Below are 17,034 nucleotides of genomic sequence, written 5' to 3'. Positions count from 1 at the left end.
TACTGCAAACAAGCTTTCACATGTGATAAAACTACAGACACTTCTGTAAAAAGCAATGTGATCCCAGATGAGACCCATCCTGAGTTACGCACTTTTTTTGTGAGTGGGGAAGGTGGTCTCCTCACTGAGCCTTCATTCTGGCCAAGGCATATGTAAGCAGACTGCACCAAATATGTTCCAAACTCAAATGAGCAAGACCAAACTGCATTCAAAAGCCAAATGTTTCATGAACACCAGGATGACTTTTACTTAAAAGTACTCTTGTGAAAATATCTACATTATGACCTAATAAATGGTAATAAGCTGGCTGCTGTTTAAGATGACAAAGAATGGGGCTTTCAGGATCTGTGCAACTAACCCATGGTCAACAGTCAAAAACTGAATTCCCACTTACCCATGATACTGAGAATGAGGGTAATTTTAGGTTAGAGCTCAATTCTAACTCCTTTACCCACAACTATTAATAGTCAAACTTCTTTGCAAGGTCAAGGATGCTAGAAATGCTAATAATAAGTAGCCAGCAGCTAAAATGAAGCACTTTAAAGGTTTCAGGTATCACACCTTAGTTCTGAGATGGAATAGTGACACTGAGAGATAAGACAAGTTAAACAAGTTTAAAACCAAAAGCAGTGGACATTTATTCCTCAATTTTTGTGCAAGAGTGTAAAGATGCATTTGAAAGAACCTGACGGCTAGAGAGCATCAGCCATTGCTTTCAGGCTGGCCTGGTTTACAATTAGATTAGGAGAAGTAGGGGGAAAAAAAGTAACTTGCCTAGTTCACAGGAACGATGTTTCTGGCAAACACAGCTGTTTACAAGTTTCAAACTACATTTTACTAGCGTCAAGGGAAGACCAAAAAGCCACATACAGTACAATTTAAAATTGGATGAACATCCTGCAATGTTAGTGCAAAGTAATTATGTAGACTCTCCAATACAAGATTGTGCTCATGTTTCCCAGGTTTGGTCAATGTTGTTTTTACAATCACAATCACAGAAGCTGAACTTACCAAATAGCAATGCCTTTGTTTTATGTCCTATGTACCAAAGGAATGTCACAAGGTTTCAGTGAAATGCAGCTTAGTTTCAATAATAAAGCAAATTTCTTATTTAGTTTAACAGTCATGTTCCTGGAATACTGCACATATAAATTTCATGAAAATTCTTTTAAGCTTATGCGTTTATCTTGTTCAGTAAAATTACTTTCAAGATATCCTTTTTACTATGTAAACTGAATTGTTTCATGATTTTGAAATGCAACCAGTATAAATGAAAACATTTTAGGGGTGGGAAAAAATCCACCACTAATCTCAGCTAGACAAAATTCTTAAAATCAAAAAGCCTATTCACACAAAATTATATGTAATGACTGTAGTAATCAGTTTATTACACAGATTAATCATTCTTGAACGTACAGGCTCCAGAGGAGCAATTGGGTCTTTAAATATACACAAGTATTTCCATCGAATGAATTTTCACCCTTACATCCAGATAGACCTAAGCAGTTAAAAACATAAGAAAAATAAGAGCTATTAGCTATGTATTAACTGAGAAACCACATACAAACCAAAGAATATGGAAGAGAGAAAGAGGGGCTGAAGGACGAAGGTTGAAGGGTGGAGAGATGTAAAAGAGTTGGAAACAAAGCCCATCACACTTTACTTACTAATAGCTCCAATCCATTTAAATGTTGACCAGTTAAACTTAGACCTTAAAATACAGGATGTAGGTAGAGTTTAATCTGATTGGTCATAACTTTCACCTAAGACGTTAAGTCCTTCGGAATAAAACGAATACAGAAACAGCTTCATGTTCTTGGCCTTGCTTTTCATAACTGTTTTGAGTTTAATGGGATTTCACTTAAAAAACAATCTCCTACAGGTCAGTGGAGCTTTCCTTCCCCATCCAAGCACACAACATACCCACCACCCCTCACTCTGCCGTTATCCAAATTTAAGTCAATAAGGAAAGCTTTTAGTCTCACACCTAGGTTATGCCTGGAGAACTGGCTTGTCACACACACACTTCTCTGCTAGGAGGCAATGTTGGTACAGAAGTACAGTATTTCTAGTTTGTTGTTCCAAGTATGTACAACACGCAGCACTGCTGTATCAGGTAAACATGTGCACAGGGGAAGATGAGGCGTGGGCTCATAGAAAGCAGTCAAATGGAAATCAAAAGGACTTTCTCTTTCAGAGTTCCCCTATCTTTATTTGTAGAGGTTATCCAATAATTTCTTTAATTACATCGCATACTTCTGAGTCCATTCCCGAGCTATTCTGTTGTACCTGTACACACAAAGAGAAGCTTAGCTTAACACAGGTGAGGAGTCAGTTAGAAAGCAAGAGTTCATTCATTATCGAATGCAGTAACTTGAAGGGAATAACTTATAGTATATTCAAGCTAAGCCATCTTCCTACTCCAAATTTTTAATAAGCATTTATTCAATGACAGTGGGAAATATCCTATAAATGCTACTAATACAGGATTCTAATTAAATTTTAGCACTTGCTGGCATATCCTCAGTCTATACTTGATCGACGTATTTCTAACAGACAATCTTCAACCCTTGTTTGACTTATTTGGAGTTCTTGGAACAATATAATTCTATATTATATGGTGCTTGAAATCATATAATAATGATTAAATTGACATAATACTTTCCCCTGCATCAATAAAACAACCAGTTCTGGCAGGACTTATTTTAACAATTTGGTTGCTAAAATGAATGGGTTTATTGCTCCAGAAGAACATTCTAGTAGTAAAATAAGCAGGGCAAAAGGATCTTTAATTCTTTGATCAAAAAAGTTCTGCTGACCATTACCGCCACAATGACTTGGGAAAAATGCCCATAATTCTAAACATGGGACAAAATGGTTCTCTAATCAAAAAATGTATTTATGGGCTTCCCTGGTGGCGCAGTGGTTGAGAGTCTGCCTGCCAATGCAGGGGACACGGGTTCGTGCCCTGGTCCGGGAAGATCCCACATGCCGCGGAGCGGCTGAGCCCGTGAGCCATGGCCACTGAGCCTGCGCTCCGCAACGGCAGAGGCCACAACAGTGAGAGGCCCGCGTACCGAAAAAAAAAAAAAAAAAAAAAAAAAAAAAGTATTTCTAAGTAAATTCACAAATAGAAAAAAGCATGATCTAATTTTATTTTGAATGCAGCCAAGAATACATAGTTATAGATACTATTCAGACCTAAATACAGAAAAAAACTAAACTAAGAACCAATTGCTGTTAGAATTCCCCATTCTCAATGCAGCTCCGTTTTAAAATATCCTATTTATATGCCTCTCTAACCAATAATTCAATTAATTGTTTAATCTTTGATATTTTAACTTTAGAAAATTATCCACTACCTCCCAACTATTTCCTTCACACTCTAATTGAATAATACACAAAACAAACAAACAAAAATTTCAACACTTTCAGTTATTATCTCTTGTGATATCCTGACCACTCTTCAATAATTCACAATACAATTCTAAAATATGTAAATTCTACAAGTTTTGTTTTAAAGGAAACTTGGGGCTAATAACATTTATTAATAATCAATGTCTTGTAACATTTATTCACTTTCTTTTTTACACTATTCCAAATGGTAGAAAATCAATTCTCTTTCCCATTAATTTATAAATACCTACCTAAGACAAATGGGCTCTTGATGCAAAATCTTTACACGTCAAAAGCCAAGCAGAAGACCTAAAGCTGTTGGAAAATATACTATAGAAAAAGTTTTTCTAGGCAGTAGGAGTCATGAAACAATCAGATATAAAATCATTTACTTATGATGATACTCGATGCAAATACTCCTCTTTCCTGTCCCCAGGTGAGTGTATTAGGACTTCATTTTAAGTATCTGACAGATACTCAGCCCTTAGACAAAAACATCTCCACCCTACCACAGATACTCTGCTGTCTGGAGACCATACTTACTTTTCTCTATCTGTTTTGTAGATCCGAGCAATCTCAGGCACTAAAGGATCATCTGGATTGGGATCACACAACAGAGAACAGATGGACAAAAGTACTAGAATGAAAAAAACATACAAATTAGTAGAGGAACAAAAGCAAAAAGGTTGAAAGAAACATGAGATGCCAACACAAGAGAAAATTCTAAGACCCTATTTATATTGTAGTGCCTAACAGCTTTGTAAGCTCTACCTAAGTTTACAGTAACAGTAATCAACAAAGATTCTAAGATTTCTCTATGCTTGAACCCCTGAGGAAGCTGGCCCAGGCTGGTGAAGTGTCTTGCCTCACGTCCCTGGTTAGTGAGTAAAATTAGAGTGGAATTAGAATCCAGGTCTTCCAAATCCTAGACCAATAACACTTTTCCCAGCTTATGAAGTTCAATTTTTAGAAGCCCATGTTCAGGGATAAATGGCTTTCAAAATTCCAAAGACAACCACACTACTGAATGCTCTTAGTAAGAAATGACAACTATGAAATCCAACAATCACTGCTTTCTCCATGGCAAGTAGTATATATTCAGATGCAATGGATTTGTTTCATTTTTAGTTGAAAACGATTTAGTCTAAGAATATAAAGGCCAGTACTTGCTCCCAAATGGGGCTGGCCACACTTATTATAGAGGATACAACATATCTCAAACTAAAGTCTCAAATTATTTTCAGTAATGATTTAGAATCTCATCTAAGCCATTTCCTCAGTGACAACCTGGAATGTAGCAGACAGATCTCAACAGTACAATTTCCTCTGTTCAAATTCATTAACTTATGTATTCCTTATTGAAAGCAAAGAGGAGGCTAAGGCCACTAATTACATTAAATCCAGTGGTCTCTGACATACTGAAATAAATTCCAATCCTTCTATTCTGATGTTACCAGAACTCAGCTACCTTATTTCTCTCTAATGTTCTGTAGCAAGAGACAATGATTCAGAGCTCACGTTACTCCCCAAACATCAAATTCATCAGGAAAAGGAATATTCCTTTTCCTATCAAATCTGTTCTACGGAGATGAGGGGCTTCGGAGAGATGGAAAGTTTACACGCCCTTTATCATTCAGTTGTTAACAAAAAAAGCTATTTCCTTGCCTTAAGAGTATATGGAAAACAAAAAACATCAGGCAAGATGTTTTCTGACTCTTCATTCCTGTTGCCCACAAATGGCAGATGGCATTCCCAAAATATCTTCTCTTCCCATTGTCAGGTGTATCACCTGATGCCCTCTTCAAGCACAGAACATTCTAACAGCAATTAGGAAAGATTTCATGTATTTCCTGGAAATGACAACAAGGAGTTATAGATCTTTGAATGTTCATGAAATTACTGACTATAGAAGAAGAAACTTATCTGGCCTATCAAGCTGGCAAGAATACAACTGATTCTTCACCTAAAATTAGCCATACGACCATTAGTATTTGTTAAGTTCCCTTTATTTACTCTTCCAACTATTTCAATAAGGCAACTTTAAAAAGACAAATTTTTTTTTTTTTTTTTTTTGCGGTACGGGGGCCTCTCACCGTTGTGGCCTCTCCCGTCGCGGAGCACAGGTTCCAGACGCGCAGGCTCAGTGGCCATGGCTCACGGGCCCAGCCGCTCCGCGGCATGTGGGATCTTCCCAGACCGGGGCATGAACCCGCGTCCCCTGCATCGGCAGGCAGACTCTCAACCACTGCGCCACCAGGGAAGCCCAAGACAAATTTTTTTAAAAAATTGAAGTATAGTTGATTTACAATGTTGTGTTAGTTTCAGGTATACAGCAAAGTGATTCAGTTATACATATACATATACATATATACTCTTTTTCAGATTCTTGTTGTGCATTATAGGTTATTACAAGATACTGAATATAGTTTCCTGTGCTATACAGTAGGTCCTTGTTTATCTATTTTATATATAGTAGTGTGTAACTATTAGTTCCAAACTCCTAATTTATCCCTCCCCGCTCCATTTCCCCTTTGTCAACCATAAATTTGTCTTCTATGTCTGTGGGTCTGTTGCTGTTTTGTAAATAAGTTCATTTGTATCATTTTAAAAAGATAAGTTTTAAGTAAATAACTTTTCTCTCTTTCTTTCCAGGAAAGGAAGGTAGGATGTGGGTAATCTGGACCTGGTAAAACAGTTCTTAGTACACTACTTAGATCCTTGAATTTGTAGAAAATTGATTTGGCTTATAATATACTATACCTTCTTTCTCTATAAAGAGAATAACTTCTATTTCTACAGCTTGTAGAGACTCTTCACTGAAGTAACTAAATTTTCACCAACATATATATATTCCTCATCAGTACATACCCATTTTCATTAGTGTCATAACCCACAGTCACTTCCAATTCTAAAAACATATAATCAAGTGGCTTTATGATGCACTTAATCTGCTTCCTTTAAGTTTTCTGTATATTTAGGTCCCTTACCTATATACTCAAAGTGGAGGGCATTTTGGGTCAAGATTACTGCCCTCAAAAACAGACTATGGGGCTTCCCTGGTGGCGCAGTGGTTGCGAGTCCGCCTGCTGATGCAGGGGACACGGGTTCGTGCCCCTGTCTGGGAAGATCCCACATGCCGCAGAGCGGCCCGTGAGCCATGGCCGCTGAGCCTGCGCGTACGGAGCCTGTGCTCCGCAACGGGAGAGGCCACAGCAGTGAGAGGCCCACGTACCGCAAAAAAAAAAAAAAAAAAAAAAAAAAACAGACTATGGGGACTTCCCTGGTGGTACAGTGGTTAAGAATCTGCCTGCCAATGCAGGGGACAAGGGTTTGAGCCCTAGTCTGGGAAGATCCCACATGCCGTGGAGCAACTAAGCCCGTGTGCCACAACTACTGAGCCCGCGTGCCGCAACTACTGAAGCCCACGTGCCTAGAGCTCATGCTCAGAAACAAGAGAAGCCACCTCAATGAGAAGCCCGCACACTGCAATGAAGAGTAGCCCCCACTCGCCGCAACTAGAGAAATGCCCGTGTGCAGCATCGAAGACCCAATGCAGCCAAAAATTAATTAACTAATTAAAAAAAAGAAAAAACGGACTATGTTAAAGGGATAATTATATCACATACAGGATTCAGGCCTTCTTTAAAACACTAAACCTAGGTATGTTGATATAACCAAATTCAACAAAATGGCACTGCAGGTATTTTAAAAGATAGCTATCTAGACAGAACATATCAAGTCAAATAAACTAACAGCTCTTATGATTTAGAACAACTGAAAAAATCAACACCAGGCACAGAAGGGAAAGGGAAAAAAAAAAGCTATGGTAACAATTTCAGGTATCTAGACCCCCTCGCCCCGCCAGACACACAGACACACACACACACACAGACACACACACACACACACACACACACACAGAGTCCCACCTCTCTTGGCCCCATTTATATCTAGATTTCTATCTCTACAGCTACTTGGTAAAAGAAGAGCAACCAGGCCAGGAAATCCAAGAACAATAGGCATATGAACACTTTCACAAGCAGCCCTTGAATTACAAGGAGGCCTTCAAAAAGAAAAGGGGCCACTTATCTGGAAAACTATTTTAGTCACAATTTTGAAAAATGTGGTCCTCTGATTTTTTGTTTGTATTTTTGCCTGGGACCCCAGAAATCTTAATTTAATGCCCCAGAGTTTTTGTTTCCTTCAAAAAATTAACTTTTAAGAATATGCAAGTCTTACCGTAATTACAACATGACAAATATCCAATAATTTTTAAAATTATTTATTTATTTTTGGCTGCACTAGGTCTTTGCTGCTGCGTGTGAGCTTTCTCTAGTTGCAGCAAGCGGGGGCCATGCTTCGTTGCAGTGTGTGGGCTTCTCACTGCGGTGGCTTCTCTTGTTGTGGAGCACGGGCTCTAGGCTGCGGGCTCAGTAGTTGTGGCACACAGGCTTAGCTGCTCCGCAGTATGTGGGATCTTCCCAGACCAGGGCTCGAACCGATGTCCCCTGCATTGGCAGGCAGTTTCTTAACCACCGCGCCACCAGGGGAAGTTCCTATCCAGTACTTTTTTTTTTTTTCTTTTTTTGGGCTGCGTTGGGTCTTCGTTGCTGCATGTAGGCCTTCTCTAGTTGCGGCGAGTGGGGGGCTACTCTTTTTTTTTTGGGGGGGGCTACTCTTCATTGTGGTGTGCAGGCTTCTCACTGAAGTGGCTTCTCTTGTGGTGGAGCACAGGTTCTAGGCGCATGGGCTTCAGTAGTTGCGGTGCGTGGGCTCTAGAGTGCAGACTCAGTAGTTGTGGCGCACGGGCTTAGTTGCTCTGCGGCAAGTGGGATCTTCCCGGACCAGGTTGTGAAACCGTGTCCCCTACACTGGCAGGCAGATTCTTAACCACTGCACCACCAGGGAAGTCCCCTCCAAAACTTTTTACAATAGTACCTTTATCCCAGTTATTTAGGTGCTTACAAGGTACGAGTCAACTATGGATTTTTTTTTTAAAACTATTTATTTATTTAGGCTGCGTTGGGTCTTCATTGCAGTGTGTGGGCTTTCTCTAGTTGCGGTGAGCGGGGGCTACTCTTCATTGCAGTGTGTGGGCTTTTCATTGAGGTGGCTTCTCCTGTTGTGTAGCACAGGTTCTATGCACTTGGGCTTCAGTAGTTGAGGCACACGGGCTCAGTAGTTGTGGCCCCCAGGCTTAGTTGCTCCGCGGCATGTGGGATCTTCCCGGACCAGGGATCAAACCTGTGTCCCCTGCATTGGCAGGCAGATTCTTAACCACTGTGCCACCAGGGAAGTCCCCTCCAATACTTTTTACAATAGTGCCTTTATCCCAGTTATTTGGGTGCTTACAAGGAACCAGTTAACTATGCACTTTTTGCTTTTTTAATCTTCATAATAACAGTGAAATAGTTTTTATCATCCCTATTCTACCGATGAAAACTCTGTGGAATGCAGAAGCCAATCTGTCTCAAGTCTCATCCAATAAGAGGTGGAGCTGAGATCCTAATACAGGCAGTTGCATCCAGAATCTATGTTCTTTAACATGAAACTACGTTGCCTCTTGTCTAAATGTATGCATTAAAGAAATGATAAAATTTAAGTAGACAGAAAAGAAAAATATTTTTATGTACCAAATTTCATCCCCAAATACCCAAACTATTTCTTTCTAGCTATTTAATATACTTTCTATACAACGCAAGTTACAATGTGTAACACTTTATCTCTTTTCTGCTTTTTTCAAACATTGTATTTTCCTATTTCCCACAATATTTTTAAGGATCAATACTCTTTTGAATGCATTTTCCAGAACCAATATATTTTCTCCTCTACCGTTGAGTCTATATGTAATTTCTATTTTTCAGAAATAACACTGTTGCAAATGTACTTGCACAGAGAACTTTTTTTAACTGTTGGTCTTATTTTTTTAGTACAAATGAATGAACCTAGAATTACTGGGTCAAAGGGTATTAATGATTAAATCTCTTATTTCTTAATACATACTGGCAGACTGGACTATACAAATCTATACTTCTATCTGTAGCATATATAAGCACTCATTTCAATGCAGTTCACCAACATTTATTTTTCTTTTGTAAAGATCTTTGTTAATTAAAAAGGTGAAAAATGGGAACTTATTTTAATTTTTATTTCCTCTGTTCCTTTCTGTCCATTGGGATCTAGGTTTTTCCTTACTGATTTATATATGTTCTTCATATCTGTTAAACATATTGGCCCATTATCATACTTGCAGCCTATTTCTAGTATCTGTACTTTGACAACATTTAATCCACTTGTGATTTCATTTGGGTATGATGTTGAGGGGTTGAACAATCTCACATCAACAAATAAGATAATATTCAGTTCAGGAATATAAAAAAATCCCCAACCTCCTCATATAACTAGGTCTTATTTTAAAGAACTATTGGAGGGGGACTTACCTGATGGCGCAGTGGTTAAGACTGCACACCCAACGCAGGGGGCCCGGGTTCGCTCCCTGGTCTAGGAACTAGATCCCACATGCATGCCACCACTAAGAGTTCGAATACCACAACTAAGGACCCTGTGACTTCCCTGGTGGTGCAGTGGTTAAGAATCTGCCCGCCAATGCAGGGGACACGGGTTCGATCTCTGGTCCGGGAAGATCCCACGTGCTGTGGAGCAACTAAGCTCGTGCGCCACAACTACTGAGCCTGCACTCTACAGCACGCAAGCCACAACTACTGAGCCTGTGTGCCACAACTACTGAAGCCCGCGCACCTAAAGCCTGTGATCCACAACAAGAGAAGCCACCACAATGAGAGGCCCGTGCACCGCAACGAAGAGTAGCCCCTGCTCGCCACAACTAGAGAAAGCCCACATGCAGCAACAAAGACGCAACGCAGCCAAATAAGTAAGTACTTAAGTAAGTAAAGAAAGAAAGAAACAACTACTGGATCTTCCATCACTAAGTTGGTAACTAACTTTCTCTACACATTTTCACCCTCCCCCACACACAATATACCAAAGATTAAGATGCTCAAATAAAAATTTATATTAAATTGATTATCTTAGAGGGTGATTCTGTTCCTGACAGAAACCTAAAGATAAGAGCTGGTAAAACCTTAAAGAATGTGAATATGAATTCACCTATACTTTGCTCTTCAAGAAACTACTATCTATGCTTATAGTATACAAGCATTCCTCTACAATGGCTGTTTTTTTTATTATTCTGGAACAATATCTATCCTTTCCATTCATGGATCTCAAGGTTGGAAGAGACATTGTCTTCTTTTACTATGCTCTAAAAAAACATTCATACCAAGTAGTCATATTCCAACCTATGCTTGAATAGCAAGAGCAATGGACAGAGAGAAGTCACGACACCAAGGAATACCTATGCTTGAAAATCCAGCTCTCTCCAGTGGGTCTAAAGGTCTTTTTAAGAATAAGGGGCGGGGGGGGGGGGTGCTTCCCTGGTGGCGCAGTGGTTGGGAGTCTGCCTGCCAATGCATGGGATGCGGGTTCACGCCCTGGTCTGGGAAGATCCCACATGCTGCGGAGCAACTGGGCCCGCTCGCCACAACTACTGAGCCCGCACGTCTGAAGCCTGTGCTCCACACAAGAGAGGCCGTGATAGTGAGAGGCCTGCGCACCGCGATGAAGAGTGGCCCCCGCTCACCACAACTAGGGAAAGCCCTCGCACAGAAACAAAGACGCAACACAGCCATAAATAAATAAATAACTTAAAAAGAAAAAAAAGAATAAGGGGGATTGCTACCTCCTCTTAAAAAAGGAATCCGAGCAATCTTTCCAAGAATAAGTAATCTTAAAAAGACAAAAAACACAGTAGGATTTTTATACTGATATCAAATACTCATTCTATTACCTTTTGAAATAGTTAGTGCTGGAGACCACTGTGACCGTAGAATATCAAGACAAATGCTGCCATTACTGTTAATATTTGGATGATAAATTCTTGTTGTAAATGCAACCTATCAAAAAAGGAAAATTTTTTGTAAACTGTTTCAATAGTATTGTCGAAAGTAGATACAAAACAATTGTCATATCCCAATTACCTTAGGTGGTTTGAAGGGGTAATCTGTTGGGAAATGAATTGTCAAGAAAAATACTCCACCCTGATAGGGACTGTCATTCTGTTGATAACAAGAAAAGTTGGATTAAAATGAGTGAATTACATAAACTATTTATTCTGAAATTAATCTGAATACTTACTGGCCCCATTATTGTAGCTTGCCAATGGAACACTGAAAAAGAACAACAAAAAATCACCATGAAGCAATATCCACAGTATACCTACACCATAATCACATATCATTCCCCATGTAATCTCAGTTCATTTATTAGCAATATGATGAGTCCTGAGCAGGATGAGGAATCTAAATTAAGTTGGAGTCTGAACAGAGAAAACAAAAATGACTAGCATGGTATAGAACACTGATAAGGTGCTCAACAAAGAAGTATTTGGGCTAAAACATCTTGAAAATTCATGTCAGGGAAACAAAATTCTTGACAAGGTCCAAAATTTCACTGTTAAACAGGCATTTCCTTACCTCAAAGGGTAAAAAAGAACCACAAGATTCAATTCTTTCATGTGTTATATCATTTCCCCAACACAAATATATATAATATACTCCTTTTATAATACTGGCATAGAGCAGAACAGTAAACTTAAAGTAGACAATACTCAAATTAGGAAATGCTGGCTTTTTTCCAGTGAGAAAAAAATTTCCAAGAGTTCTCACCTGTAGGTGTTTAGAATTGCTGGTACCTCAGTAAATAAAGAAAACATCAGCTGAAAGCCCCAAGCTTGATTACAAACTTGGGATAATCCCAATAAATTATATACTTGTTTAATAAGGAAATTTTCTCTTCAAACTGCAAAAAATGGTGCTTGTTCCATTTCCAAGGTAATGCCACTAAGGACAACACAAAGATCAAAAAGCCAGTTTTCACTTTCTAAGCAAGCTACTTAGCATTTAACATTCACACTAGGATTTAAGCAAACTAAGGGAAGCTATCACTGGGATTATACATGAGCAACCCAAACCACCTAACCCTCGACACAAAGAGGAAATGTGAAGACTAAAAAACCGCACGAAAATCCACTGGGATATCAGGCCAAATCCTTAAATTCCTTCTGACCACCTGCATGAGAACTGACCCTATGGTTGGCCTGCCCCTCACTGGTGCCTGAATCTACAAAGAGCAGCCTGTTTATTAGGAATTAAAAATAAAGGATAGGTACTGCTGAGGCTCTCCTTTTTACGTTACCCATCATTAGTACTGAGAAAAATTCCTCATAACTTCTGCCAACCAATTTTTTATGGATTAAGCAGCTAAGGAGAAAGTCACTTTGAGTCACTAAGATTAGTCCCAGTATCTTTAACAAAGGTCCTATTAAAAGAGCCCTAAGGTCCTATTTAAAGAAACAAGTCTCATTCTGTTTTTAATCATAAATATATTTACAATTCGAGTAAACAAAACACACTGATAATTAGAGTAAACAATCCCAATGACAAAGCTGAAAACACTATTAAAAATGACCAAGCTACAGGTCAAGGGAATTGTTTTAAAGCAATCTTATTCTTCCATTTAATCCTTCTATATTTTTAAAATTTGTGGCTGTAAATGGGAAGATATATTTATACCTGCACTCTTGTTAAAGGTTGTAAGAATCAGATAAGGAATAAAAAGAGAGAACTAAAGCACTTAGATGATAAAATATACAAATATCGAGACATGCTAAAAAATTTAGTTAAAAATTTTTAAAACTATCTAAGTCCTAACTTTTTCTTCTGAGTCTTTTCAAGATCAATCTTTCTCTTGCTAAAAATACTGCCAGACTTAAGAAGTTATTGGAAAAATTTAAACCTGAACAAATTCTTGGCTGAAGGTAAAATATTTATTTTTGGTGATTTCCTATTCTTCCTCTACAGAAAACAAAGACCATTTTATGCTTTATGATTAAAATCGACTAAAAATTAGACAACATAGAAACCCCAAAGGCTTGGAGCAGAAATTCTGACAAGACAAGCTGGCAACTAGAACATTTACAATTACATAAAGGATACCCTTCCTAGAAGAAGATGTGAAAAGATCAATATTTTCAAGTAATAATGCAATCTCTTTCATATCTGGCACTCTGGAAAATTGAAAATATTCTAGTATATTTAAGCAAGAATCTTATATTACTGAGAACTCTTATAAGCAACATCAACAGGCTATTTCATATGTAATTCATATCCATTTAGTTAGTAAATCATGTTTAATATTCCCCAGTAGAACTTATATAAACCATTAGTTCTAAATAAAAACCCATTAACACTCAAATGCTAACCTTTATTAACTTGTTTCCGTCTTTATAAATAAAGGGTCAAATACTGTCACCAGAAAAATGAGCAAAAGCACATACACAGGGCTGTCTTTAAGAGTGAGAGGGGAGAGGAATAAGGAAATTGCTAATGTAGCAACTGAGATCAACAATATTTATGTCTCTTGTTAAAATGATCTAGAATCTACAATACCAACAAAAGGCAGAGAAGAACAAAATAAAAACACATTAATTTGGGGCTTCCCTGGTGGCGCAGTGGATGGGAGTCCGCCTGCCGATGCGGGGTACACGGGTTCCCACCCTGGTCCAGGAAGATCCCACGAGCCGCGGAGCGGCTGGGCCCGTGAGCCATGGCTGCTGGGCCTGCGTGTCCGGAGCCTGTGCTCCGCAGCGGGAGGGGCCACGGCAGTGGGAGGCCCGCGTACCGCAAAAAAACAAAACAAAAAAACAACAACAAAAAAACACATTAATTTAATTAACAAAAGCATTTCAAGACCTACCATTTAAATCTTAATTGAGTATTCTGCCACGCTGGTTAAATATAAGAATACCTACTGGAATCAATGACTTACGTCTCCCTCTGGAGCACATTTGTTTCCATGTCTTGGCTATTGTAAACAGTGCTATGAACACTGGGGTGCATATTATCTTTTCCAAGTTAGTTCTCTCCAGATAAATGCCCAGGAGTGGGATTGCTGGATCATATGGTAACTCTACTTTTAGTTTTTTAAGGAACCTCCATATTGTTCTCCATAGTGGCTGCACCAATTACATTCCCACCAACAGTGTAGGAGGGTTCCCTTTTCTCTACACCTCCAGCGTTTACTGTTTGTAGATTTTTTGACAATGGCCATTCTGACTAGTGTGAGGTGATACTGCATTGTAGTTCTGATCTGCCTTTCTCTAATAACTAGCAATATTGAGCATCTTTCCATGTGCCTATTGGCCACCTGTATGTCTTCTTTGGAGAAATGTCTATTTAAGGTCTTCCGCCCATTATTTGATTGGGTTGTTTGTTCTTTGTCAAAAAGCTTTTATTAAGCTGTATGAGCTGTTTGTATATTTTGGAAATTAATTCCTTGTTGGTTGCATTGTTTGCAAATATTTTCTCCTATTCCACAGGTTCTTTTTTTGTTTACAGTTTCCTTCGCTGTGCAAAAGCTTTTAAGTTTAATTATGTCCTATTTGTTTATTTTTATTTTTATTTCCATTACTCTAGGAGACGGAGCCAAAAAAATACTGCTGCAATTTATGTCAAAAAGTATTCTCCTTGTGTTTTCCTCTAGGAGTTTTAGAGTACCTGGTCTTACACTTAGGTGTTTATTTTCAGTTTATGTTTGTATATGGTGTGAGAAAATGTTCTGATTTCATTCTTTTACATGTAGCTGTCCAGTTTTCCCAGAACCACTTACTGAAGAGACTATCTTTTTCTCCATTGAATATTCTTGATTCTTTTGTTGTAGATTAATTGACCTTAAGTGCGTAGGTTTATTTCTGGGCTTTCTATCCTGTTCTACTGATATATATGCTTGATTTTTGCTTTCCTGTTCCACTGATCTATATTCTTGTTTTCTGCACCATACCCCTTTGATTACTGTAGCTTTGTAATACATTCTGAAGTCAGGAAGCATGATTCCTCTAGCTCCAGTCTTCTTTCTCAAGATTGTTTTGGCTATTCGAGGTCTTCTGTGTTTCCATACAAATTTTAAATTTTTTTGTTCTAGTTCTATGAAAAATGCCATTGGTAATTTGATAGGGATAGCACTGAATCTGTAGACTGCCTTGGGCAGTATGGTCATTTTAACAATATCTGTCTATGTCATCTTCAATTTCTTTCACCAGCAACTTATAGTTTTCAGAGTATAGGTCTTTTCAGCATAATGTTTTTAATGCTCATCCATGTTGTAGTATATATCATTTCATTCTTGTTAATCGTCAAATAATATTCCATTGTATGGATACACCACATTTTATTTACCCCTTCATCAGCTGGTGGGTATTTGGGTTGTTTTCACTTTTTGGCTATTATAAATAAAGCTTCTATGAACAATCATGTATGAGTTTTTGTACAGATATACGTTTCATTTCTCTTGGACACATACCTAGGAATGAACTCACTGGGTTATATCGTAACTCTATGTTTAACTTTTTGAGGAACTAACAGGCTGTCTTCCAAGCTGGCTATACCATTTTGCATTCTACCAGCAATGTATGAAGGTTCAAATTTCTCCACATCCTCATCAACATTTGTTATTATTTGACTTTTTGATTCTAGCCATCCTAGTGGGTGTAAAGTGACATCTCATTATGGTTCTGACATGCATTTCCCTGATGATTAATGATGCTGAACATCTTTCCATGTGTTTATTGGCCATTTGTATATCTTATTTGGAGAAATAGCTATTCAGATCCTCTATTTTAAAATTGGGTTATCTATCTTTATATTGCTGAGATACAGACTTTTAAAAAATATTTTGGATAAATATGCCTTATTAGATATATATGACCTACAAAATTTTTCTCCCATTCTGTGTGTCTTTTCACTTTCTTAATAGTATCATTTGTTGCACCTAATTTTTAAATTTTGATGAAGTCTAATTTATCTTTTTCTTTTATTGCTTATGCTTTGGGGGAGTTTAACTCTCCAGGGTAAGCATTTTTTCAATCTGACAAAGGAATGTAATAGTACTGACTATGGTAGAAGCAAAGGCAAATTACTTTAGCACACTACAGAACTTCAAAAATGAAATCTAATCCCCAGACTTCAAACGCTTTTAATTAAAAATCACCCACTCTCAACTTTGAGGAATTTACCTGAAATAAAAACACTCTTTCAATTGAATGACCACACTGATGCAGATGGATTATATGATAACCGTGAAATGACAAAAGTAGAATCAGAAAACCTGAGAATGAGTCCACTTCCGGAACCTCCACAAGCCTCTCACCAGATTCTTCTCTAAAATAGTTTACAATTTCTATCCCAATGACCTAAAAGAATTGTGAGGCGTAAATGAGATAATGTGTGTTTAAGTACTTGTCCTGTCCTGTTTGGTATCAAATACTATAGTTACTCATACTGGACAGGTCTAAACATAACATAAATGGGATTTTTCATCACAAGTACTTAGTCTTATAATTTATAACATCTGTTTTATCTATAAAGCAGTCCTTGTACAAGGGCTTTGCTTTGGTTCTTAAGGATTTAGGAGACCAAAACAGCAATCTAAGAAAAACAAGGAAAAAATTAATTTACACACAAACTAATATAACCTCATTTATTTTTTGTCTTAATCTATATACTT

General features: G+C 38.0%; 1 protein-coding gene across 2 annotated transcripts in view; it reads right to left on the bottom strand.

Moving 5' to 3' along the window:
• Window positions 1–619: 619 nt before the first annotated feature.
• UBE2D2 (ubiquitin conjugating enzyme E2 D2) overlaps window positions 620–17,034 on the bottom strand; it is a 59,531-nt gene continuing 43,116 nt past the window's right edge. Inside the window, exons 3-8 of one of the 2 annotated variants that reach the window (XM_082652038.1) lie at window positions 11,611–11,642; window positions 11,454–11,531; window positions 11,264–11,369; window positions 3,940–4,033; window positions 3,648–3,711; window positions 2,230–2,289 (exon numbers count right to left, since the gene is read on the bottom strand). In XM_082652038.1, coding sequence (XP_082508164.1) covers window positions 3,648–3,711; window positions 3,940–4,033; window positions 11,264–11,369; window positions 11,454–11,531; window positions 11,611–11,642 — 374 coding nt within the window. In that variant the 3' untranslated portion in view covers window positions 2,230–2,289. Of the gene's footprint in view, window positions 2,290–3,647; window positions 3,712–3,939; window positions 4,034–11,263; window positions 11,370–11,453; window positions 11,532–11,610; window positions 11,643–17,034 lie in introns of both variants that reach the window. The other variant, XM_082652039.1, reaches the window with a different exon arrangement.

This window comes from Grampus griseus, assembly GCF_964374135.1.
Source record: "Grampus griseus genome assembly, chromosome: 3".
In the NCBI taxonomy this organism is placed as follows: Eukaryota; Metazoa; Chordata; class Mammalia; order Artiodactyla; family Delphinidae; genus Grampus; species Grampus griseus.
Note: the sequence above shows the minus strand (reverse complement) of the source record. Positions and strands in the feature narration are given on the sequence as shown.